At 47.6% G+C, this 26,786-nt stretch overlaps 1 protein-coding gene across 3 annotated transcripts; it reads right to left on the bottom strand.

Moving 5' to 3' along the window:
* Nucleotides 1-50: 50 nt before the first annotated feature.
* Nucleotides 51-21,142, bottom strand: AARS1 (alanyl-tRNA synthetase 1). Of its 3 annotated transcripts, none has more exons than XM_055552332.1 (22): nucleotides 21,012-21,142; nucleotides 17,267-17,411; nucleotides 16,482-16,646; nucleotides 13,635-13,823; nucleotides 13,247-13,392; nucleotides 12,432-12,623; nucleotides 11,923-12,067; nucleotides 11,409-11,554; nucleotides 10,691-10,799; nucleotides 10,386-10,536; nucleotides 9,436-9,560; nucleotides 8,889-9,033; nucleotides 7,688-7,866; nucleotides 6,872-6,985; nucleotides 5,001-5,207; nucleotides 4,350-4,534; nucleotides 3,161-3,269; nucleotides 2,414-2,527; nucleotides 1,743-1,862; nucleotides 1,536-1,622; nucleotides 1,039-1,152; nucleotides 51-599 (listed from the first exon to the last, which is right to left on the bottom strand). In XM_055552332.1, the coding sequence occupies exons 3-22, from the start codon at nucleotides 16,623-16,625 to the stop codon at nucleotides 414-416; spliced, it is 2,907 nt and encodes a 968-aa protein (XP_055408307.1). In that variant the 5' UTR covers nucleotides 16,626-16,646; nucleotides 17,267-17,411; nucleotides 21,012-21,142; the 3' UTR covers nucleotides 51-413. The 3 variants fall into 3 exon arrangements, with proteins under 3 accessions (XP_055408307.1, XP_055408308.1, XP_055408309.1); XM_055552333.1 differs by having other exon boundaries at nucleotides 17,304-17,411; XM_055552334.1 differs by lacking the exon at nucleotides 17,267-17,411 and having other exon boundaries at nucleotides 21,012-21,060.
* Between the last annotated feature and the right edge of the window lie 5,644 nt (nucleotides 21,143-26,786).

Below are 26,786 nucleotides of genomic sequence, written 5' to 3'. Positions count from 1 at the left end.
GGGAGGAGGGCGAGAGGGGAGGAGTAAAAAAATCACGTGGCAGTATCGTATCAAGTATTGCACATGGTCTTTTTATTCTCTGCAGCAAAAATGATTCCTCCCTTGAGGCCCATAGCACTGAGTCTGCAAAGAACTCTCTATAGACACAAGTGTGATGATGAAAAAGCAATCCTCAGGTAGTAGTTCTACACGGATGGCGAGGATGTGCTCAGGGCAGAAATGTAACGTGGGTGTTGAGTCACAGGCTGGCTCCCAGGTTAAGTTCCGGTTACTGCTGGGTTAGGACAGACGGGACTGTTTAAAGGTCCCAAGATGCAAACGTCCTTGTGGTGGAAGGAGAGCTCCTGGCTGGATGGGTGTGTCTGGGTCGGGGAGGTGGGGGAGACGCCTCCTGGCGGACCTGCCCTTCCCTCTCAGTTCTTCACGTCTCCCAGGCGCAGCTGGGCAAAGGAGGTGGCCAGCTGCAGCGCCTCCTGCAGGCAGCCCACGTTCTTGCCCGTGGCCTGAGCAGACACGTCTTTGCCACCGCCTTTGCCATCCATCAGGCCTGACACCTGCTGCACCCACTCGCTGGCCTTCAGGCCCCGGTTGGCTGCATTCTAGAAGACAGGAAGGCGGAGTGGGAGTCAGGACGGAGGATGGGATTGAGGCAGACAAGGAAAGGGCTGGAGCCAGACACCCAGTACTGCCCCGAGGGATGCCGCCAGGGCTGAGAGCATACAGCTGATACCACAGCCAGGGCGACGCGTACGGAGCAGCAAAGCCAGCACAGTTAAACGTATGCACCAGGGGGAGGGCCTGAGGCTGAGGGGTACTAGGGAGGTGACAAGTGGGCAACAGAACGGCATCTTCAGCAGGCTGCACGCACGCACGCACAGACAGACAGACAGACACACACACACACACACACACACACACACACACACACACACGAGTCTTGGCAAACAACTAAGAAAAATCAGGCTTCCTGAGAAGAGCTATAGACATCACCTCCCACAAGCACAGGGCTGCCTGAGCAAGACCGCAGGGCGTTCTGACCTGGGGGACTTGACACAAGCACGTGATCCTGCCGGCCTCGTTATCCACTGTGAAGAGCATGGCGGACGTCTGGGGGGAATGCATCTTAAAGAGCTTCAAGGCTTCGTTCAGGGCCTGTGGGGAGAAGCTGGCATCAGGCCGTGGCGCTGGGAAAGGGGACCATGCTCTCCTCAAGTGCAGCGGGTCTGCAGGACTCAGTTCTCGGGGTGCCCCACCCCTCCCCCTGCTAAGAGCAGGTGCTGGTCCCGGAGCCTGGATGGGGGCCCAGCGCAGGGCCTTGCCCACCCGGGCTCAGGATGGCCATCCACCTCCAGGAGCCTAGCTCTCCAGCACCGGCTCCCACCATGGCTCAGTCCAACTCAGTACCAGAGGGCGGGCCCTCAGGCAGCTCCTCAGCTCAGAGCCACAGGGCGCACACCAGCCCCAGAGGGCTGAGGGGAGCCTGCGGGGAGGAGAGCAGCAGACGGGCACAGGGCAGCGCGGCTTGCCCGGCTTGCCTTGGCCGAGGCGCCGCTCTCCACCTCCAGGATGACCAGGGGCTGGTTGGGGCTGCTGTCGATGAGCTGCTTCGTCTTCTCCAACACCTGCATGGAAGGAAGTCCAGAGAGAGGCCTCAGGTCAGAGGCCCAGACTCCGACCCCGACCACAGCCTGCACAGCCTCTGATGGGTGAATCCTCCTCCCGCCCACACTGTGGAGACCCACCCGCTTCTGCACATCGGCTTTGCTAGCCCGGTCTAGGTCATCCATGACCTTCTTCAGAGACTTGAGATTCTCCCGGAATTCATCCTTCTGCCACTGAGGGATGATGGCAGTGGCCAGGGCCTGGAACGAGAACAGGAATACCACTGGGATCTAGATCATCAGGAGCTAGGATGTGAGCCCAGCCCATCCCACCCTTCTGGCTTTGAACACCAAAGTCCCCCAACCGGTGTCCAGGAGGAGAGAGTGAAAGTGTTAGTCGCTCGGTCGTGTCTGACTCTTCACGACCCCATGGACTATAGCCCACCAGGCTCCTCTGTCCACGGGATTCTCCAGGCAAGAACACTGGAGTGGGTAGCCATGCCCTTCTCCAGGCAATCTTCCCCACCCAGGGACTGAACCCAGGTCTCAGAGAACACAAAATCATAAAATGCTCATAAAGTGACTTGAAACCAGGAGACCTGTAGAAAGTGGGCACCCACAGGACCTCTCCCAAAGCCCTCAACTCCAGTGCCCACTAGTGCTTGGAAGGGGCTCTCCTGCTGTCAGCAACAGGGGCAGCAGGCAGGTTCCAGGGTCCACGGAGCCCCCTTTGCCAGGCTGCCAGACATCAGCGGTCAGTCCCAATGCCCACGGCCCTGAGAACCACGACCTGCAGAGGGAGGCGGCCCTACCTCCCCGAGGTCCGCGATCTCTCTCTGCACGTCCTTGTTCGGCGCGGTCTGGGCCTTCACTTTGGCTTCCACGACACAGAGACATTTCTTCAAGCTCTCCGCTTTCCTGAGGGCCTGCGAGGAGGACAATCAGAGTTGTAAACTCTGGGTCAGGGAACCTTGAACTTCACAATTCTGCTGGTAAACTGTGGCAGGCTCTGACACAACACTCTCCCAGAACATCAGACCTTTCTCTTCCTTCAGGGAGCAGGTGTCTGCAGCCTCATGCCCCAGAAGGGAGCACCCTCCTCACACACCTGGCCAGTGGATCTGGGGCTTGGGGGTGACTGAGAACTCACGCGTCAGGAGCCCTCTGCACCCATGAAATGACCACTCCTCAACCCTCAGCATGTGTCAGGCGTGAGCTCCAGTCCACACGCCCAGAGCAATTGCCCCCCTACTCCACGCATCTCAAACTAGGTACATGCCCCCAGGGAGAGGCAGCAAAGTGCCGGGGGCACAGGGAACACGGCAAAACACGGCCTCCCTCCTGGACATGAACACGTGACAGCAGAGCGTACCTGCATTTTAACAGATTAAAAGATAGCTAGGAAGTCTCACATGGCAGTGGCTTTCTCCTCCCAGTCACGAGTAACTGGAGGACATTTGGAGGGCGTGCTGGACCTTCGAGTCTGACCACAGCGGCCGTGTGACCAGCTGCCCTGTGGATTCACAGCCTGGGCCCACAGACCAGCCTCATCCGCTCACCTTCTGGGCTTCAGCCCCTGTGACAGCAACTATCCTCCGGATGCCCTTGGCAATAGCTTCTTCACTCACGATCACGAACGCTCCCACGTGACTCGAATTCTGCACGTGTCTGCACGGCAGAAAGCAAATTCACAGTCGTCCCTGCACCTGGGAGCCCTCAGCTGGAAGCAGGAGCCCTAGGAGGTGGCGGCTCCCAGGGAAGCTTCCTCGGGGAACAGGGGAAAAGGCCCTTCATGTTTAGTCGGGGTACAGCTCTGGCCAGGAAAGGGAAGGCAGTCAGAGAAGGCCTGGCTGGAGCTGACTCTGAGCAAGGAGCCACATCTCTGAGCCTCAGTTTTCTCATATGTTAAATGTGGGAAATTCTCCCTCACAGGACAGTTATCTTCTGTCCCTTCTGAAAGTGTCAGTGGATTACCTTTAAAATGTTACCACAACCCCTGCAACAACCGCACTGCTCAGAGAACCTCACTTCAAATGCTCATTTACTGTGTCATCCACAAGGACCCTGACCCCAACCCCCCCACCTGCCATCTACCTGCCAGAGACTCACAGGAGGCCCTGGATGGGTCTACCGTGGCCTTAGGAATGTTCTTTTCCCCATGATTCCTTTGGAAGCAGGAATTTCCCAGGCCACCAGACTGTTCCAGAAAGACCTCAAGGCATACGGAGATCTTTAAGTTGGCAGAAACAAGTGACTGCCCACAGCCAAACTGAGTCAGGTCTGCTGTGTGGCCTAACATCGGGGCTCTGAGACAATGGGGTTGTTAGTTCCCCAGATGCACCTTCAGCTGACAAAGGGAACTATATGAGGCCCTGAAAATGGAAAAAAGCTAAGACCAGGTCAGAAGCGCCATGGCCCTGCTGAATCATGAATTCGCAGGCTTCTCTTGTCTCTGTCCAGGGAACCAGAGCAAACAGTCAGGAGGTAAGGGTTAAGGTGACGTTTCTCACTTTCTCCTCCTAAGAAGAGCGTTTCACCACACACTCAGTAAAGTCAACGTCAGACACCAAGGGGTGTGATGGGAGCACAAAGATGCTGGCTTCTGGGAGAGCTGCTTGGCACCTGCATTTCTGAGGACTCCTCTTCAACCTCAGACAAATGAGAGCTGGTCTAGCCCATTACCCATATCCTCCGAGGGTCACCCAAATTAGTAAGAGGCAGGTCCACCACTGCCCCCGAGGTACTCACGTTCCCCCACAGAACTCAACAGAAGTGAGCGAGCCAGCAGGACTGGAGGGGTCATCCAGCAGCTCAGACACTGGGACCCCAATGGAGACGACTCGCACAGGGTCAGGGTAGGTCTCATCAAACACAGCCCGCAGGCCCTGGATGGCTTTAGCTGCCGCCAGAGAACAATCCTCAGTATAGACCGGCTGCCATGGAGAAAGGACAGGAGAAACAGCTGGGAAAACATCTTCTCTGGGGGTGCAGTAGGAAGCAGGGAGACTGAGATTTGCAGGCAGGGCTCTGGTTTCTGATCCTGGCTGTGCTGATCATGTCCCAGAATAAAGCCCCATATGTAAAGTCAAGGAGCTCAAAATAGGAATTTCCAACTATTTTGTTAAACCATGCACCAAATCTGAAATGGATATGCTGCTATACATAAACCAGACATAACTAGAAGGGTCCTGGTTGTCCTGAGGAGGAGGTGGAGCAGATCCCTCACTCAACACCAGCACTGCCCCCTACGCAGCGCAGCTGAGAACCACTGTGATAAGCACGTGTGTTCCCAGGACAGAATACAGTTCAACAGAAGGAGAGCGTCTGGGCGGCGGCGGCTCCGTAAATGGTGCAGGAAGGAGAGAAGTTCATGACTCAGTCACATATAATCCGACCTACCTTGGCTGCCTCAATCATCTCATTTGCGATCTCCTCAGCCTTCTTGATCTGCTGGGTGGACATGGCTCCCTTGGCAGTGAAGTCAAAGCGAAGGCGGTCAGGCGCAACTAGGGAGCCTCTCTGGTCAGCCTCCCCCAGCACAGAGCGCAGGGCAAAGTTCAGGATGTGAGTGGCCGTGTGGTTGCTCATGACAGGCCTTCGTCGGGGCTGCATGGGGCAGAGCAGGCTGGTGGAGAGGTCGGTGGTGGACCGCTGGTCGGTCCCCAACACGCACTCTCCCCTTCTTCCCAAGTCCTAAAGGCTTTCGCTAGACACATGGCTGTGCAGAAGAAAGCCTACAGCGTCCCTCACAGCTAACTGTGGCCAGGTGAGTCAATTCCAGTCAGTGAGAAGAGACACATTCCCCCTCAAGGGAAGGAACCCACCCCCGCCCCCCTTGCCACCGTCTACAGCAGGAGTGGCAAGTTACAGCCTGTGGGCCAAATCCGTCCTGCGGCCCTTCTGTGCTGGGCGCACCAGCACACAGCGCTGCTTACACACTGCTTACACACTGCTTACACACTGCCTACAGTGCCCTCGCGCCGCAACAGCAGCTGTGATGGGGGCTGCATGGCTCAGAAAACCAAACATATTTACTATCCGGCACTTTACAAGGGCTTCCCAGGTGGCTCCACAGTCAAGAATCCACCTGCCAATGCAGGAGATGCAGGAAACCCATGGGTTTGATCCCTGGGTCAGGAAGATCCCCTGGAGGAGGAAATGGCACCCCACTCCAGTATTCTTGCCAGGAAAATTTCCGTGCACAGAGGAGTCTGGCGGGCTACAGTCTGTGGGCATGGGGTTGCAAAAAGTCAGACATGACTGAGCAACTGAGTATGCACACATGCATGCAGGCAATTTACCAGAAAAGCTCACCAACCCCTGGTCTAGAGAACGGATCTGACAGCAATCTTTTTGGAACATGAAATCAAGAGCAACACCCCAGCAATGGTGGAAGAACAACAAACAAAGAAGAGCAAGGCCCTCTGACTTTGTGAGGAGGGTCTCTGCATCAGTGTGGGCTTTCAGGTGAAAAGCACATTTCCACTCTGTTTTATGCTACTATTATTTTGGAGCTCTGGCACATGCAGTAGAAACTGTTTCTTAATATGGGATCCTTGGCTCCTGAAGTATTTGAGGTAAAGCTGGAGAAAGGCAACCCATGAAAACGAAGCTACAGGATCTCAACTGAAATCACCATGGTCTTACTTGGGATGTTAACATTTAAATTTCAGATATAGCCCTCATAAAATTTACTCCTGCACCTTACTTGTAATTACCTATTTATAATTTCACTTAGAAGGGATAATAATGATGGACCAATTTAAAACCAGAGGAATAGGTGAATTCTTTTCACAAAGTATCAAATCATGATGTACACTTTCAGTTCAGTTCAGTTCAGTCGCTCAGTCGTGTTCGACTCTTTGCGACCCCATGAATCGCAGCACGCCAGGCCTCCCTGTCCATCACCAAGTCCCGGAGTTCACTCAGACTCACGTCCATCGAGTCAGTGATGCCATCCAGCCATCTCATCCTCTGTCGTCCCCTTCTCCTCCTGCCCCCAATCCCTCCCAGCATCAGTGTCTTTTCCAATGAATCAACTCTTCGCATGAGGTGGCCAAAGTACTGGCGTTTCATCTTTAGCATCATTCCTTCCAAAACACCCAGGACTGATCTCCTTTAGAATGGACTGGTTGGATCTGACGTACACTTTAAATATCTTATAATTCTACATGCCAGTTATGCCTCCATAAAGCTGACTTCTTTTTTAAAAGGGGAGAAGGAGAGGATGAGTAATCCTATCCAGCGCTGACCAGCATGAAGCAACTCACCTCATCAATAAACAGCCGGACCTGGTCCCCCACTTTCAGGCTGCCATAGAGCGTTCCTATGTGCAGCACATACCCTCCTCGGACCTGAGTATTCTTCACTGTGAACTCAGTTTTCTAAGAGTCAAGGAGAAGATCAATAAACAACTAACTAAATAAATCCAAATGTGTGTGTGTACACGTATGGATATGTATACATGCAAATGCAGATAAACATATATATGAATTCTCTCTTTACATGTTACACACGTAACATCAGTACTATTATGATATATATGTATGTAAATACATTAACATATATACAAGCCACCATATACCCGTTATATTATTATATACACACAGCACTTTAAATATGTAATAGATGTGTATGTGTACACACCCACTCCATTAGGGAGCATCTTAGAGAATTAAATCCAGGGTAAGGAAACTCAAGTCCACGCGTCTGGGAACTCATCCAAAACCACAGAGCCAGCAGCGGCAGAGCAACGGGCCGCATCTTGGATGAGGACCCCGTCCTGTTCCCCACCCTCCCCCGTCAGAGCTGGCTCTCCTTATTTCTGAGGGGAGCCTGGAGGACCCGAGGATCACTAAGCAGCCTGGCTGCAAGGATCCTGCTGTGAGGGGAGCTGACGGTGATGAAGCCACACAGCGCAAGCAGCAGCGCCCGTGGCTTCAGAAACACTGGCCGTGGGACAGCCCAAAGAGCTGTGGTGTCTGTTCCTCAGGCCCGGGGCACGCAGCCGCCAGAGTGGCTGTCGGGGTGCCGGCCGTGGCCGGCCGCCCACCCCCCCGGCTAGTGAGGAGGAGCTGCTGGCTCACGTCTTCGCTGCTGTCGTCGGCCTTCACCAGGTAGCCTTCGTCGTAGATCTGCCCTCCCTGCTCGGCGTAGAAGCAGGTCTTGTCCAGCAGCACTCCACACTCCTGGCCCGTGGACGCTTCTTCCACGAACAGCTTGTCCCGGCGCAGAGCCATCACTGTGGCCACTGCGCCCTCAAACGCTGCACAGGGGAAACCCAGGAGATGGTTTCACTCACAGCCTCAGCCGGCTTGTGCTGCATTCTACTTCTCAAACTCTCCTGAGGTCCTAACTGCCTACTGTTCTGTTGGAAGCCAGCCTATGAGACTCCGCAAAAGGGCTTAACATGCTGGTCTTCTACGGGAGAGCACAGTACACAGGGGTGACAACTGACCCGTTTGCTTGGGACCAAGGGATTTCCCAGGATGCGAGGAAACATTGGACAATTCTGGGAAAGTGAGGCAGCTGGTCACCTCAACTCTGAGCTATTGAAAAGAAAGCCAGTAAACTTGATAAGCAGGTATTTAAGAGTAGTAATAAATTCCCTTTCCAAGGTCAATTCATAAAGAATATATTCATTTTGTGGGCTTCCTTGGATAGATTTAGGAATCCCTGTGGGAGTGAAAAAAGAAAAAATAGGACTCCCTGGTACTCCACTGGTTAGGACTCCACACTTCCAATGCAGGGGGCCCGGGTTCAATCCCTGGCCAAGGAACCAGATCCCCATGCCGCAACTAAAAATTCACATGCTGCAGCTGAAGACTGCAACTAGAGACCCGAAGCGCTGCAACTAACACTCAGCACCGACACGTAAACAAATATTAAAAAAAAAAAAGAAGAAAGCAAAAACATGTAGTGCCCGTGTATTTGAACAGTCTTCACTTTAGAACACTGCTGTTCTAACGCAAAATCCAACAGCCACTATGCATTTTATCAGTCAGTATCATTTTCCTTGTTTCCTAACAAGATGTTATTAATATAATTAGTGAAAACTGGGTATAAGGTACAAGAGATCTCAAGTTAAATTTATTTTTTTACATCCTGTGAATCTATAATAATTCCAAAATAAAAGAGATAGAAAGTCAATCACGAAGGGCCTCTCTGAGTATAAAATTACCCAACATGACCACACAGCACTACAGGTGAGGCTACCATGGATATTTTGGGTTCCCAATCTTGAGACGCATTGCTTGAAAACCACCCCAGACGAACAAATGAACATACCGTAGGTTCCACTGGAGTCCGAATGGTAACTGTACTTCGGGGAATCATCTGTTGCCTCCAGACCCTTTTCCCGGAGCTCTTCAATAGCATAAATGTCCAGCATAATGAGGTCCTCCCCACCAGCTCCCTTGCCCTGTGATTTCAGCTGCCAGCAAGAGATATAAGTTACCTTAATGTCAGAGAAAAAGAACTGAAAGACTCGAAATTGCTAAACCATGCCCCATGTAAAGCTCTGAAACAGAGTTTTTCTGATCTCAGCACCATGACATTTGGGGCTGGGCACCCTTGCTCTGGGAGGCTGTCCACTGAAGGAGGCTGAGCAGCATGCCTGGCCTCGACCCACCACGTGGCAGCGGCACTTGCCCCCCAAGCTGAGAAACCCAAGAAATGTCTTTAGACATTACTGCCAAACCGCCCCCACTTGAGACTCACTGGTCTTGGGGAAAACAGAAATTTCAAAAACTTTAATGGGAGGAAACTCGTGCTTTGCAGCCAAGTCCTGCCTTGCTTGGCGCTGAGTTTCCCTCTCACACCATAAACACTTTACCTGGGCCAGTTTCCTCTCCTCGTCAAAGCCATCCATGTCCACCACCAGCCCCTTCTCTTCAGCAATCAGTGCAGTGAGATCCACGGGGAACCCGTAGGTGTCATAGAGGAGCCAAGCGGTATCCCCTGCACAGCACCAAGAGGCCGGTAAGAGTGACAGGGACGAGGGAGGAGGTTCAGGGGGCACATGTGTGCTTACGGCCGATGCACAGCAGAAAACAACATGATACTATAGAACTGTCCTCCCGTTAAAAACAAATACATTTTAAAAGATTAAAAAATGATAGAAACAGCCTCCCTCTCTTCCACTGCAAGCCCTTCCCAGGAGGAAGGTGGCAATGACAGGAGGAATTAAAGAGCCATGCAAGTCAGTTTTGGTTCTGTATCAGAAAATCCATCAAATCCTTTGCAGTCAACCTGGGAGAAGCACAAAGGATCCCTGGAAAAGCTCTGTTTCCTAATCTGAACACAAGTGTGTTCAGTATGTGGGAAATACAGCAGGCTTTCACCCTGTACATTACACTTCCATAAAGAGTAGAAACTTTTGGAACTAACTTTCCTGTCAGGTAAAAAATAAACTTGTAAAACATTATATACTATTTGTTCCCATTTTTACTTGTGAGCACACACACCCCCATATACATCTGTATGCAAATAGAGAAAAGTCCTGACTGGTTAGTTATATGCAAAATTCCAAAGAATTGTGACTTCTGAAAAATGAGTCAAAGAGGATTTTCACTTTTTACCTCTATACTGTTTGAATACTTTGCCACAATAATATATTACTTTAAAAATCTTATTATTAAACCCCATTTCACACCAAAGCAGTCTAATCAGGCTATGCTCAGCCTTTGGAGACACAAGAGTCTACAGTCAAGTTTGTGAGAAAAGGCTTGCCCCTTCCAGGAAGATGAACCAGCCTGATGAAGAGAGGAACAAACCGGTTCTTACCAGGAATGGTTTTGCTGTCTCCCAGGCTCTGAATTTTCCTGTCCAGGATGCGACGCCCTCTGCTGAGCGTCTTGAGAAACTGCACTTCTTCTTCATTAATGATGTCCTTCACCATATCTGGGTCCTTCTTCAGCTCAGGAAACGCATCTCCCTGGCAAATGTGAAACACAAATTTGAGGCCAATAAAGACAAGGATTATATCATGACTCCTCTAAAAATTCTCATTAACAGCGTGACATCGCCCACCCTACCCCAATTAAGGCACGCACTTTAGTATAGAAGGGGTGAGCAGGAAATACACCTACCAGAGACTGGACGACAACGTCTACTAACGTAGCAAAGAAACCCCTGCTGGCGTTGAGTTTCTCGTGAGAGTATCGAACAGCCCGGCGGAGAATCCGTCTCAACACATACCTGTAAGAGGCAGAACCCAAGACCCTGCTAGACAGCATTCCCAGTCAGCATTTTGTAGAGGGCCTTTTGGAATTCTACCAAAAGGCCTACTCTTTGAGAGACTCTCCTAAAGCTTTTTTTTTTTTTGCATTCCCCCAAGGTCATGAACATTAATTCCAGCATAAAACTCATGTTTTGTGGATGTTACTACATATCCACAAATACACATCAAGGTAACCTTGATTTATCTTCCAGCCTTGTTCTGCTGAACCAGAGATGGAGGCAGGAAGTACAGACCAGATGGCCGACTTGATGCCCACAACACCAGGTCCTGCCTGTCAATAATCAAGATGCCTCGTGTTAATTAGTATCTACCCTGCCCCTGTCAGTATCTTATCAGACAACCTTAAATACAATCCTTATCATCTTGTACTTGGCAGCAAAGATTTAATATAGTGAACTCTGCTCAAAGTGAGCTGAAACTCCCTCTATTCCTAAAAAAGGAAAGAAAAAGAATCCCTCCAACTACCTAGATGACAAATAAAGCAATAATGAAGTGCAGCTTTAAGTTCCACAGAGCCAAAAACTCAAGTGTCAGTCCTAACGCTGCGCCATGTGTAACGCACTTACCCCCGCCCCGTGTTGTCAGGTCGGCCGCCATCTGCCAGGGCCACAGTGATGGTCCGAGCGTGGTCAGCCAGCACCCGGTAGGCCATGTCAATCCCGTCAGCATCCTCTGCACCCACTTTCCCAGTATACGGCCGAGCACCTGTGCCCTGCAGATAAAAACCAGGAGGCAGCTCACTGGGAAGCAGCCCTTCTGGTGCTGCCTCACCCTAGAAGGTTCCAGAGGACTTGCGGTGGGGCAGAGGAACGGGTAAGAAGAAAGGGTGAGCATCTCGCCAGATCCTGTAATCCCAAGAAAGGCGACAGGGGCAAGAGTGAAGAGCCTCTAACCAGGCCCCTGCACTCAATAAATCACAATGCCTGTGCTTCTTCAGAACACTGTGTTATTAATATTAACAATGAAGCTGGCAGATGGTCACAGGTGCCCTCACATGGCAAAGCGTACAATTGTTTTATTTTTGACAGAACTAACAGCCAGCCTGGAAACCTCCACAGAAGTCCGCAATAGGACCAGTACCTTCTGGATGGCTTCAAAATAAGGGACGAAGAGGTCAGTGTCATAGTTGGACATCTTATTCTGCAGCACAGACACCAGTCGCTCCAGGCCCATCCCTGTGTCAATGCTTTTCTTGGGAAGAGGTTTCAGAATGCCATCGGTTTCCCTGCAAGATCCAAAAAGAGGAAGTTGAAACACGGACTCCAGCTGCCACCTCTCCCTGCTGGGTAAAACTCACTTAGCCATTCGCAGGTTGTGACTGCCATTGGCTTCTGCCTATTTCGATGGGAAGAAGGGCGTGCAGAGGAAAAGGGAAGAAATAATCTGGGATCCATTACAGTGAGGCAAGCTTCAAGGAAATGAGCTCTAGAACAGCAGTTCAAGTTATAGCAAATTATGCCTTTAGCACTGGCCCACTGGCCCCAAAGATGGGATGAGAAGACAACCACGTGCTCTGAGTTCCTCTTGCTCTACTCAGCTTGAGGAAAGCTGCTGCTCTTAACAGGAACAGTTCAGGACCCCAAAGCAACCTGTTATACTGGATGAACACAAGGTTCCAGATCTCCAGCACGTTGGGGTCATCCTGGTTGACGAGGTGTGCTGCATCCCGACCACCAATGCGGTCATAGTGGATCTCACTGCAGGGACCACATGGGCCCGTGTCACCCATCTCCCAGAAGTTATCCTTCATGTTGCCGGGGAGGATTCTGCTGTCATCTAGCCTGCACAGAGCGGGAAGAAAGGCCCAGTTATAGCCAGCGACAGGATTCTGCACAGACCTGCATCCCTGAGAAAAGGAGATCCTTATGCATTTCTAGAAAGAAAGCTCACTCTTTGGCGGTTACTAATGCCAAGCCTGAATCAAATCTTGCTAAAGAACCACAACGTGATTCAAGAGTCACTACAACAGAATATAAAATACACATGTTATGATCACAACTAAATGAAAATATGCAAATATCTAGATAAAGCTGAGAAAGAAACACATAAAAGTGAAAATGTTTATGCTGAATATGCACAGAATTAAATAAATTTCTTTGCAAATGTTCCCTCATTTTCATAAATGAGGACAATTATGACAGTGTAAGTGTTTTTAAAAAAGCTGCATCACCTTCCTATGCCTCTTCATACTGGCTTTCAACAAGAGAATGACCAAGTAAACCTACTAAGAAACAATGGATGCAGCAAAAGATAATTACTCCCAGGCACCTCCACCTCCTAATTCACACCCTAAAATAGGAAATGGCAATGCACTCCAAGTCCTAAGACCCCACTCTGGCACTGAGAGTAGGAATCATTTTATTTTTTCATACTCATACTCTCAACATGCAAGCTGCATTCTTACCCCAAGTTTTGCCAGATCTGTTTGCACTCCAGGTCTGGTTCTAAGCCAGCTGCTTCATCCCCACCAAAGTAAGTAACATAGAGTCTTTCAACTGGAATGCCAAACTCTTGGGTAAGAAGTTCTAGAGCCATCTTACATGCCAGTTCCTACAACAAGATCAAAAAGATGTGAAATGTGACCAAGCCAAAATCTATTTAGTATGAATAGAAGAGGGCCAAAGCAGTGTCTTCACCATAAATAGTCAAACTCAGGATCAATTTATATAAGAAATCCAAATGCAAACTGAAATCATCAAATTACAGGCACTGCTTTCAGGAAGTCTTAGAATTAAGAAATGTCCTTCACTTCTGAATCTCAAAACGCCAACAGATCTCCTCTTTGAACTTACCTTGAAGTAATCTCCAAAGGACCAGGAGCCCAGCATCTCAAAGAAGGTGTGATGATAGACATCCTTGCCCACGTCATCCAGGTCATTGTGTTTGCCCCCAGCCCGGATGCATTTCTGAGTGTTGGCAGCTCTGCTCAGCTTTGCCATAGGGTGAGATGGGTCAATAGTATTCAGAAAGATGGGTTTGAACTAAAAAAGAAAAGGAACATTTCAACTTTTAAAGAGCTGCAGATATATCAGGTGGTTGCAGGCTGGCAGGAAGAGACCACACATTAAACTGTCCATTTCCAGATATGATCGGTCTGCAAAACCGAAACTTATCAGAGGCAGGTGGCCCTGTGGGCTGCAGCAGAGGCAGCCTGTCTTGCAGCAGCGCCCTCCTGGCCCTAATTCTCTAACGATTCCCATCAATGCCAGTAACACCAACTGAGAGACAGAAAGCCCTGCCAGATCTAGGATAATGGTCAAGGTTGATACAGTGAAACCAGTGCTTCCTCTTAAATCTCTGACAGTCAAGGCTTATACCATCTTTCTAGAAGAATTTATTCCAAACCTGATGTGCTTGCTTGGTAATAAAGGTGATAAGGAAAAAAAAATTTTGAGACCTTTTAAAGGAGTAGAATCAGCACAATTAGGTCATACTAGCTCGATAATCTGATGGCTGATGTGTGATTAGCTACAGAATTACCATCATTGCAGAAAGTTCTACTGGATAGTCCTGCACTAGACCACAAACCGGAGAAGGCAATGGCACCCTACTCCAGTACTCTTGCCTGGAAAATCCCATGGATGGAGGAGCCTGGTGGGCTGCAGTCCATGGGGTCGCTAAGAGTTGGACACGACTGAGCGATTTCACTTTCACTTTTCACTTTCATGCATTGGAGAAGGAAGTGGCAACCCACTCCAGTGTTCTTGTCTGGAGAATCCCAGGGACGGGGGAGCCTGGTGGGCTGCCATCTCTGGGGTCACACAGAGTCGGACTCGACTGAAGCGACTTAGCAGCAGACCACAAACTCCTTAAAGGAAAAACTATCTTACTTAGCTCTGTATAACCAGCACCTGGATAGAAAGAGCAGATGCCTAACAAATACTAATTCAAAATGTACAAACAATCAAGCAAAAAAAAGAAGATATTTCTGATTAAGAGGTAGCAGACCATGTAAGGGGCTTCCATGGTGGCTCTGTGGCAAAGAATCTGCCTGCCAATGCAGAAGACCCAGGTTCAATCCCTGGAGAAGGAAATGGCAACCCCCTCCAGTATGCTTTCCTGGTAAATCCCACTGACAGAGGAGCCTGGCAGGCTACAGTCAATGGGATCTCAAAGAGTTGGAGACGACTTAGCAACTAAACAACAGAGCACATAAGTTAAACAAATGACTCTCTCTGAGTTCAAATCCACGCTCCAGCATTTTCCAGTCTCATGAGCTTAGGCAGTTTTACCCGAGCCTTCAGTGCCTCAGTGGGATGGTATGGAGTGAGCATCAAATGTGTTAGTGTATATAAGACACAGAACAGTGCCTGGTATATAGGAGGTGCTACATGCAGTCTACTAGTTACTGTTATTCAGGGAATGTTCATCAACCCTGGACTTTGTGGTCCTTCTGCCAAATGCAGTCAGTTCATGTGGGAGAAGACAAAGCCTAGGTATGCCTAAAACAGAACTGTTTCAGTGTTCCAGAAAACCCACCACCTTGAAAGAATCCACCTAAAATTAGCGCCCTCAATTCCAGGTGTATGCATGGGATTCACACACATAATGGAAAACACTTTTATAATTTCATAGTTCACGTTACACAAGGTGGAAAATGTTTCCATTGCTGCCACTTTTCAAAGCCAGAGAAGAGACCTGGGACAAAAGAAAATGTCAGCTTATCCCAGAGAGGGTCATCCTAATGGCTGGTGGGCCCGTCGAGTTAAGCGGGGCACCCAGAGAACCTCCAAAGGAAAGCCCTGAGGGCACCGTCTAACCTGAAGCCACTTCCAACCAATTAAACAGTTTTCCATGTCACAGGCATATTGAAATACCTTTATCAACTTGTGATGCTCCCACTATTTCAAGAGAAAACTCTTGTCTCCTAAAATAAAACTTTCAAGTATCTTTTATAGATCAATTGCCCCAATAAGTTTCTTTAGCAGTAGATCCAAATTGACATTGGTTGGCAGTAGCTTCAAGAAAAAATTAAAAATCAATAAAACAGTGCATGGCCTAGAATGGGAATGAAAGCAAAGCCTTAAAAATATTCTGAAGAACTGACTTATTTTATAAAGAAAAATACAAGAACAATGAGAAGATGAAGGAGAACCACAACACCTGAGTTAACAAATCTCTTCAGGGCTCAGCAAGATTAACCCAGACTCTGATTCTAATAAAACATAACTTTTTCCTTAGGAAAGAAAAAAAAAAAGGGCAAAACATTACAGACTAGATGCAGGCTGTATTTTTCTTGAGAGGCATACAAGGTTAATCCACGAGTATGAGGGTCTCTCATCATAATTAAAAATAACAATAGCTAACTTTCAAGTACCTACTTCAAATATTGTGCTAAACCTTTTTTTTTTGGCCTCACCCGAGCCCCTTGCAGTGGAAGTGTGGAGTCTAAACCACTGGACCATCAGGTAAGTAAGTTCCTGTGGTAAACATTTTTAATGCATTACTTTATTTACTCCTCACTGCAACCTAAAGACAGGCACTATTATTATTTCTCTTTTCTGACACAAAGACATGGAAGCTTAACAACATAAGGACTACACAGTAAGTGACAGAACTGGGATTCTGTAGGACTTCAGGGTTGCTTTGCTGCCTCCTACGTGGACAAAAAGGCAAGGGGAAGGGGAAAACAACCTTACCTGGTTCATGCCTGCGTTGGCAAAGAGCAAAGTGGGATCATCCAAAGGGATGGTGGCAGATGAGTGAACATAGGTGTGTTCATTTCTCTTGAAGAAATCTATAAAACGCTGCCGGATTTCACCTGCTGTTAAGGTTGAGTCCATCTTGAAAATAACCCTAGGGATCTAACCAAAGAAAAAAATGAAAGAAATGAGGGGGAGTGAAACTGAGAGATAGTAAGCATTACACAGGCTCCTAGCTTCTCAGGCCAAGTCAAGGCAGGACATGGGTAAGCTGTGTGATCCTAAAACCTCTATGTTGTAATGTCCAAGGCTAAAATCATCATCGAAGCAAAACGTGCTGCGCCAGCACACAGCAACTGCACATGCTCCTCCTTCCAGGGCCAACCTCAAGTTCAATATACCAACACATTAAGTGGAACAGGAGGTGGTTTCTTCATGCATTTATTCACTGCGAAAATGTATGGAGCACCCACTGTGCCAAGCCCTAGGTCAGGAATTAGGAAATGAGAATAAAACCTCATGGTCTAGCAGAAAAGTCCACTGGGGATAGGGGAGGCTCAGGAGAAGACCTGGGTTCCAGTCTTAGCTCCACGTCTTTAAGGGAGCTACTTTACTTCACCATCAAGAGGCCTGTGCTCGGTAGGACCCTTCCAGCTCTGTCTTCACCCACATGTCTAGAACTGTGCCAAGTTTCACTATCCCCAAAGCCAGAGCCTCCAGGTTTGGCCAGGCCATCTTGGGGAGGCTGTTGCCAGCAACAACGGACCTGGAGATGGACTTACCTGTACAAGAGACTACCTGCAAGTAGCAGGAATATACCTGCCTCCACTTAGTTCCGGAACCCAACAGGTAGGCTGCTGTTCTCCCAGCTGTTAGGCTGCTGGGCGTGAGGATGCTGCAGCTCAGTAAGGACGCAGAGCTCAGCCTCTGTGAAAGAGAAAGGGACTCAGAAGAGCGGGAAAGCAGGAAGTAAAACAGATTTACACGGAGAAGGAAATGGCAATCCACTCCAGTACTATTGCCTGGAAAATCCCATGGACAGAGGAGCCAGGTTACAGTCCATGGGGTCGCAAAGAGTCAGACATGACTGAGCGACTTCACTTTCAAAGAGAGGAAAAGAACAAAAAAACAGCAAAATAAAAAAATATTAACAAATGACAGTAGTAAGTCCTTACATATCAATAATTACTTATTAATTTAAATGTAAGTGGACTAAACTTTTCAATCAAAAGTCTTAAAGGTGCTTGAATGGATACAATAAAAAGATCAAACTATATTCATTCTACAAGAGACTCACTGGATAGCCATAAGCTGAAAGTAAAGGGTTAGTAAAAGATATTCCATGCAAATGGTAACAGGTATATGAAAAGATGCTCAACATCACTAATCATCAGGAAAATGCAAATCAAAACCTCAATGAGACATCACCTTATACCTATTAGGGTGACAATTATTTTAAAAAATCGAACAACAAGGACCTATTGTACAGCACAGGAAATGGTATAGTTCAACATTCAATATCTTGTAATAACCTAAATGAAAAAGAATATCTATATATCTATATCTGAATCAGTTTGCTGTATACCTGAAACTAACACAACATTGTAAATCAACTATACTTTGATGAAAAAAATCAAAAGATAAGTGTTGGTGAGGAGGATGTGGAGAAAAGGGAACTCTTGTACACTGCTGGTGGGAATATAAATTGGTACAGCCACTGTGGAAAATCATATAGAGTTTCCTCAAAATTGAAAAATAGAACTACAACATGATCCATCCATTTCACTTCTGAGTATATATATACAAAGGACATGAAATTCATGGATGAACCTAATGGACACTATGCTAAGTGAAATAATCTAGAAGTGGGAAAACAAAGAGTATACTATCCTATTGCTATGAGTAATATAAAACAATTAAACTCATAGAAGAAGAGAGTAGAATGGTGGTTACCAAGGTATAGGAAGAGGGGGAGTAGAGAAGGTGGAATAGGGAAGGTGTTGGTTAAAAGATACAAAGGCTCAGTTATGGAAGAGGAATGGTCCCAGAGATCTACTGCATAGCATAGAGCCTGTAGTTAAGAACATTGCATTTACACTTAAAAGTGTAAGAGGGCAGATCTTACGTGCTCTTATCACACACAAAAAATTAAAAATTAAAAAGAGAGTGGAGGAAACTTTTGGATGTGATAATATTTTACTATTTACAGTATTGATTGTGATTATAGTTTCATCAATGTATACTTATCTTCAAACTCATCAACCTATTTGCATTAAGTATGCACAGCTTTTTGTATGTCGGTTGTTCCTCAATAAAACTTTTAAAAATTGGAAAAAAAAAACAAACAGATTTACAGTTTCCAATCTCTTTCACATATATTACATGGCTTCTCTGACAGGCGGGTGAGAGAGAAGTGGCAGGGGCTGCGCTGCCAACAGCTCTGGCTGTCTGGAAAAATAAGGAACCATCTCATTCACAATATTATCTAAAAGTCTCTAACCTTAGACCTAGCTCTAACCTTTAAAGTCATTTTGTCCTACACTTGTTTCCCTTCTTATAAAACAGTAGTACCTGCCCTGCCTACACCTGGGGTGTGTGGTTCAAAACGCCTCCTGTATTTGGAAGCAACTGGTAAACTGGAACAAACTGGATACTACTACTTTACATCACTTACCTCAAAGTTTTCTTCCTTCTTAGGAGGAAGATACAACAAAGAAAGATGTATACAGCAAACATGATGAGACTGTGACTCTTAGATTTTATGTTTAATCACAATTTCAATTGATTTATTCAAAACTCAATCAACCCATTATTCAAACAAGAAGGCCTTTGAGTCAAAGAACTGACTAAAATTTCCATAGCTGAGGACTTTCTGTTGATGCCAAGGAGTCAAGGCTAGAGTTTCTAGAAACTCTGTCACACCAAATTCCTCCCTGATCCTCCTCAACATGGCTCAATGCACCTTAATAATGGTGGTAACAAGGAGCGCAGGTGCCAACTCCGAAGGAGCAACAGCATCATAGCTGTTGCACAGTGTTCGTTGCTCCTCTTCTAAATGTGCCACTGAGAAAAACAAACAGTTCCATTCCAAATGACATACGGATTTTCCATCTCTGCTCATTCTTTCAACATACTGCTGCTGCTGCTAAGTCGCTTCATTCGAGTCCGACTCTGTGCGACCCCATAGACGGCAGCCCACCAGGCTCCCCCGTCCCTGGGATTCTCCGGGCAAGAACACTGGAGTGGGTTGCCATTTCCTTCTCCAATGCATGAAAGCGAAAAGTGAAAGTGAAGTCGCTCAGTCGTGTCCAACTCCTAGGGACCCCATGGACTGCAGCCCACCAGGCCTCTCCGTCCATGGGATTTTCCAGGCAAGAGTGCTGGAGTGGGGTGCCAGTGCCTTCTCCGGCAGTATGATATAAAAGGAGCCAATACACTGATGTAAAGCCCTATGGAGGCTGGGACTATTAAAGGCTGTGTCACCACAACTCATTCACTTATTTAATACAAATATACAGGAAGGTTACACTGGATACAGAGGTAGCACAGAGGAGACCAGATTCCATACCCCAGCAGGAGCTGCGGCCTTTGGGTTTAAGGTTCCAGCCACTGGACCTTTCAACATGCTCTTCATTTACCAAGTAAGCTGACTACCCTAGTCCCCTCTTTGGTTTTTCCTAGTTAATTTCTCATTGTTGGTATCTCAACTTCAAAGAAATTTATTTAAGGAAGGCTTCTCCTTCTTGATCAGATTTTCCCTGTTTTAGTTTCAGAGCCCCAGGTGTCTTCTGCCATAATTCCCACATGCATTTGAGGGCTTGATGTCCATTTCCCCAAGAGGCTGTGAATTCCAGCCCAGTGGGAATCATGACTGGAGGTTTTGCTCTCCACTACGGGAATGTTCTCAGTATCCAGTTCAGTGGTTGCTAAGTATTTCAGGCTATAGGAATCTTTTAAGAGCGAATTGCGAATGAACTTAAAAGCACAGCGGAAAAAGACTGACAGTAATCGCTGAATGCAACGGAGCTTGGCAAGTGCCTCCAGAAGGGCCTGGACTAGAATCAGTTACTTAGCTACCATCAAGAACTGGGGGGGCGGGCGCGGACAACTGAGGGAACGGCTCACACAGCCTGATCCTACCCATCCTGACCACGCTACCAGGCAACCCCGCCCGTCCCTAGGGGATTAAAACCAGGGCATATAAAACCTCCGCCTGGGACGGGTAGTCGGCGACCATGATGATCCCTCCAGGGTCTCGGTCCTTAGCAAGGCCACCCAAGGCCAAAGCCGCTCCAGGGGTCTGACAAAAAGCCACTTTCCGGCGGCCGGGTCGCCCAGCTGCTTCCTCAGCCTCGGTTCCGGCCCGGGCCCCGGTTCCAGAGGCCTCAGAGGACCTGGCCCAGGGACCAGACGCCGGGCCCAGCCGCTATGTCTGCGCGGCAGAACTCTCTCAGACCAGTCTGCTTCTCCCGGGGTCGCAGTTCCTGACTTCTCTCCCAGAGCCCACTACCCGGAACCCTCGGTTACCTGTTCCCACAGACGCGCAGTGGCACGGGCCTCAAGACGCGGCAGGCTGCAGCACGCACCGCCCCGTCCAACCAGAGAGCGTGGGGCAAAGTGCCTCGCCGCGCCTTGCCTTCCCGAGACGTTATTGGTCAAGCCACATGCCAGTCAACTGGAGTACGTATCAGCTTCTTAGTTGATTCCCGGGAAGGCGGCTCTACTTCTGGCTGACGCAATGTCAGGGAAAGAAGGGATTGGGGCCCATCACGTGACGAGTAAGGTTGCGGACTGCTAGAAACCGACATTTTAGTACCCGTAAGATAAGTCGTGGGCTTCCCTGGTACCTCAGACGGTCAAGAATCCGCCTGCGGTGCGGGAGACCTGGGTTCGATCCCTGGGTTGGGGAGATCCCCTGGAGGAGAGCATGGCAACCAACTCCAGTGTTTCTGCCTGAAGAATCCCCATGGACAGAGGAGCCTGGCGAGTTACAGCCCATGGGGTCACAAAGAGTGGGACACAACTGAGCACACAGGATAAGTCCTAGTGGTTGATTTGGCTAATGAGGGGAAACAGTGACGTGTGTTTGGTAGAGGTCACAGCTCTTAGCATCTAGTTGTGTTCGTTGTGTTGTTATAGAATGGTATTCGGATTCTGATATGTTACGCCAGTGGACACACTTGTCCTTGTCAGACCTTGGATTTGGTGTGGAAGAAATAACTTACTCTTTGAGAGGCAATTAAATTGGCCTCTGGTCTTCCATTTGCCTTTGAAAAATAATAGTTAATATTTATATGCAAAGCATTAGTAAACATTTCCTTTTTGCTGTTCAGTTGCTCAGTCGTGCTGACTTCTTGCGACCCCATGGACTGCAGCACACCAGGCTTTCCTGTCTTTCACTATCTCCTGGAATTTGCTCAGATTCCTGTTGATTGGGTTGGTGATGCCATCTCATTCTCTGTTGCCACCTTCTCCTCCTGCCCTTAATCTGTCCCAGTATCAAGGTCTATTCCAGTGAGTCATCTCTTCACATCAGGTGGCCATAGTATTGGAGCTTCAGCATCAGCTTCCAATGAATATTCAGGGTTGATTTCCTTTAGGATTGACTGGTTTGATCTCCTTGCTGTCCAGTTCAGTTCAGTTCAGTGGCTCAGTCGTGTCCGACTCTTTGAGACCCCATGAATTGCAGCATGCCAGGTCTCCCTGTCCATCACCATCTCCCAGAGTTCACTCAGACTCCTGTCCATCGAGTCGGTGATGCCATCCAGCCATCTCATCCTCTGTCGTCCCCTTCTCCTCCTGCCCCCAATCCCTCCCAGCATCAGAGTCTTTTCCAATGAGTCAACTCTTCACATGAGGTGGCCAAAGTACTGGAGTTTCAGCTTTAGCATCATTCCTTCCAAAGAAATCCCAGGGCTGATCTCCTTCATAATGGACTGGTTGGATCTCTTTGCAGTCCAAGGGACTCTCAAGAGTCTTCAACACCACAGTTCAAAAACATCAATTCTTCAGCACTCAGCTTTCTTCACAGTCCAAGTCTCACATCCATACATAACCACTGCAAAAACCATAGCCTTGACTAGAGGGACCTTTGTTGGCAAAGTAATGTCTCTGCATTTCAATATGCTGTCTAGGTTGGTCATAACTTTCCTTTCAAGGAGTAAGCGTCTTTTAATTTCATGGCTGCAGTCACCATCTGCAGTGATTTTGGAGCCCCAAAAAATAAACTCTGACACTGTTTCCCCATCTATTTCCCATGAAGTGATGGGACCAGATGCCATGATCTTCTTTTTCTGAATGTTGAGCTTTAAGCCAACTTTTTCACTCTCCACTTTCACTTTCATCAAGAGGCTTTTGAGTTCCTCTTCACTTTCTGCCATAATGGTGGTGTCATCTGCATATCTGAGGTTATTGATATTTCTCCTGGCAATCTTGATTCCAGCTTGTGCTTCTTCCAGCTCAGCATTTCTCATGATGTACTCTGCATATAAGAAATAAGCAGGGTGACAAGATACAGCCTTGAGGTACTCCTTTTCCTATTTGGAACCAGTCTGTTGTTCCATGTCCAGTTCTAACTGTTGCTTCCTGACCTGCATACAGGTTTCTCAAGAGGCAGGTAAGGTGGTCTGGTATTCCCATCTCTTCCAGAATTTTCTACAGTTTATTCTGATCCACACAGTCAAAGGCTTTGGCATAGTCAATAAAGCAGAAATAGATGTTTTTCTGGAACTTTCTTGCTTTTTCCATGATCCAGCGGATGTTGGCAATTTTATCTCTGGTTCCTCTGCCTTTTCTAAAACCAGCTTGAACATCAGGAAGTTCACAGTTCACATATTGCTGAAGCCTGGCTTGGAGGATTTTGAGCATTACTTTACTAGCATGTGAGATGAGTGCAATTGTGTGGTAGTTTGAGCATTCTTTGGCATTGCCTTTCTTTGGGATTGGAATGAAAACTGACCTTTTCCAGTCCTGTGGCCACTGCTGAGTTTTCCAAATTTGCTGGCATATTGAGTGCAGCACTTTCACAGCATCGTCTTTCAGGGTTTGAAAAAGCTCAACTGGAATTCCATCACCTCCACTAGCTTTGTTCATAGTGATGCTTTCTAAGGCACACTTGACTTCACATTCCAGGATGTCTGGCTCTAGATGAGTGATCACACCATCGTGATTCTCTGGGTCATGAAGATCTTTTTTTGTACAGTTCTTCTGTGTATTCTTGCCACTTCTTCTTAATATCTTCTGCTTCCTTTAGGTCCATACCATTTCTGTCCTTTATCGAGCCCATCCTTGCGTGAAATATTCCCTTGGTATCTCTAATTTTCTGGAAGTGATCTCTAGTCTTTCCCATTCTATTGTTTTCCTCTATTTCTTTGCATTGATCGCTGAAGAAGTCTTTCTTATCTCTTCTTGCTATTCTTTGGAACTCTGCATTCAGATGTTTATATCTTTCCTTTTCTCCTTTGCTTTTTGCTTCTCTTCTTTTCACAGCTATTTGTAAGGCCTCCCCAGACAGCCATTTTGCTTTTTTGCATTTCTTTTCCATGGGGATGGTCTTGATCCCTGTCTCCTGTACAGTGTCACAAATCTTAGTCCATAGTTCTTCAGGCACTCTGTCTATCAGATCTACGCCCTTAAATCTATTTCTCACTTCCACTGTATAATCATAAGGGATTTGATTTAGGTCATACCTAAATGGTCTAGTGGTTTTCCCTATTTTCTTCAATTTAAGTCTGAATTTGGCAATAAGGAGCTCATGATCTGAGCCACAGTCAGCTCCTGGTCTTGTTTTTGCTGACTGTATAGAGCTTCTTCATCTTTGGCTGCAAAGAATATAATCAATCTGATTTTGGTGTTGACCATCTGGTGATGTCCATGTGTAGAGTCTTCTCTTGTGTTGTTGGAAGAGGGTGTTTGCTATGACCGGTGTGTTCTCTTGGCAAAACTCTATTAGCCTTTGCCCTGCTTCATTCCATATTCCAAAGCCAAATTTGCCTGTTACTCCAGGTGTTTCTTGACTTCCTACTTTTGCATTCCAGTCCCCTATAATGAAAAGGACATCTTTTTTGCGTGTTAGTTCTAAAAGGTCTTGTAGGTCTTCATAGAGGCATTCAACTTCAGCTTCTTCAGCGTTACTGGTTGGGGCATAGGCTTGGATTACTGTGATATTGAATGGTTTGCCTTGGAAATGAACAGAGATCATTCTGTTGTTTTTGAGATTGCATCCAAGTACTGTATTTCGGACTCTTTTGTTGACCATGATGGCTACTCCATTTCTTCTGAGGGATTCCTGCCCGCAGTAGTAGATATAATGGTCATCTGAATTAAATTCACCTGGGAACTCTCAAAAGCATCAGTTCTTCAGTGCTCAGTCTTCTTTATGGTCCAACTTTCACATCAGTACAGGACTTCTGGAAAAACCAAAGCTTTGGCTATATTTTGCTTAATTTTTCGACTGTGTATGAGGCAGATCAACTGGCATCCCATTTAGAGATGAGGTAACTGTTTTGCCTAGGTACACACTGAAAAAGTAAAGAGCCAATATTCAAACCTGTGTGTGTGTGTAACTCCAAAACCCATGATCTTAACCTCTCTGAGACAGGACGTAGATGCCCGGCCCCCCCGGGCCCCCTCCCCCTCCCCACCAGCCCCAGTTTAAAGCAATTGGAGATTCATACCATAAGGACCGAAACTCCAAGACAAGCATAGTGGGACAATTAAGGGAGGAGGCTGGGTCCTACCCAATACATACTTCTTATTTTCACAGTCAAGAGAACTCCCTGACCACTTATGTGCAAAAAAGTTTCCTTGAAGGTCAAAGAGGAGTTATGTCAAGGGATGTTCTCTACCCATATGCCTTTTCTGTAAAGTCCATCTTGGCTAAGAGATGCATGGGCACACAGGGGAGGATCCTGAGATACATGAAATATGGATTGTGAATCAGATGAATCAAAATCACTGGCCAAAGGAAACCAGGGAGAAATGCCCCTTAAAAGTAATTCAAACTTCCACAAGGGTGTGATCAGTGTCTCTCTCTCTCTCTCACCCTCTCACCCTGAGTCTCAGTCAGTTCAGTCACTCAGTCATGTCCAACTCTTTGCGACCCCATGGACTGCAGCATGCCAGGCTTCCCTGTCCCTCACCAACTCCTGGAGCTTGCTCAAACTCTTGTCTATCGAATCATTGATGCCTTCCAACCATCTCATCATCCTCTGTCATCCCCTTCTCCTGCCTTCAGTCTTTCCCAGCGTCATCTCCAGTATTAACCTACATCATCTTGTATATCTAAATACAAGAGTATAAAATTGTGCTGGTCATCCGTACAGATATGTTAGGAAAACACAAGTTTGCATGCCCAATGCACAGTGAGGCCAAACAACTCAAAACGTGGGAATTTAGAGCAGGGAAGGGTTTACTGCAGGGACAAGCAAGGAGAACAGGTAGATGGTGCTCAAAAACCCCAAACTCCCTGATGGTCTGGGGGAGTTTTTTATGACAAAATTTGCGGTGAGGGCTGCAGGGTGTGTGACTACCTTCTGATTGGTTGGTGGGGAGGTAACAGGGTGGTGCTCCAAGAATCTTATGCCCAGCCTGAAGTTGGGGGGATGGGTGGGCAGGGGAGGGATTTAGTTCCTGCCAGAGAACTCAAAGATACTGTATGCATAGTCCTTGAAGAGGAACCAGGACCTTACCCCAAAACTGCACTATTGTTTCTAGACTGCTTTTATCTTGTTTCCACAGTCCCTCCCTTCCCTGATTAGCAAATGTTTGAATCCACCCTTTGGAATTCAGGGAGGGTCAAGGAGGCTAAATGAAGACTAGTTCCTACAAAGGCTTGTGTGCCCAGGATGGCCCCACAGATTCCTGTTTGGTCTCAATATTACAGAAAAATTTTATCCTTTTTGTCAGGGGAAACATTGACTGAAGCCACCCACCCTGGCCAGGCACTGTAGTAACCATTTGAGTGAGTATTTCATGACAGGAGGTCCTGGTAAGGACCAGGAAACTAACAAGCCCCCACCAACCGGAAGAATTCAGAAAAGGTCAAAAGGAGACACCACGTGTCCTACCACCTCCCAGAATCCTTCTTGCTGGCATCCATCTTGGCTGAATAATGCCTGCACATCCAGAAAGGACTCTAAGACAGAATTAGTGGCCAAAAACAAACTGGAAATTAATCCCATCACCATAAAACCTGAGACTTGGCAGAGCAGTTCTGGGTTCGCATCCCCTGCTCCCCACCCGGGCACCCATTCCCAGTAAAGTCTCTTACTTCGTAAGCACGTGGGTCTCCTCGGACAATTC

Source organism: Bubalus kerabau, chromosome 17 (genome assembly GCF_029407905.1).
Source record: "Bubalus kerabau isolate K-KA32 ecotype Philippines breed swamp buffalo chromosome 17, PCC_UOA_SB_1v2, whole genome shotgun sequence".
Taxonomy (NCBI): domain Eukaryota; kingdom Metazoa; phylum Chordata; class Mammalia; order Artiodactyla; family Bovidae; genus Bubalus; species Bubalus kerabau.
Note: the sequence above shows the minus strand (reverse complement) of the source record. Positions and strands in the feature narration are given on the sequence as shown.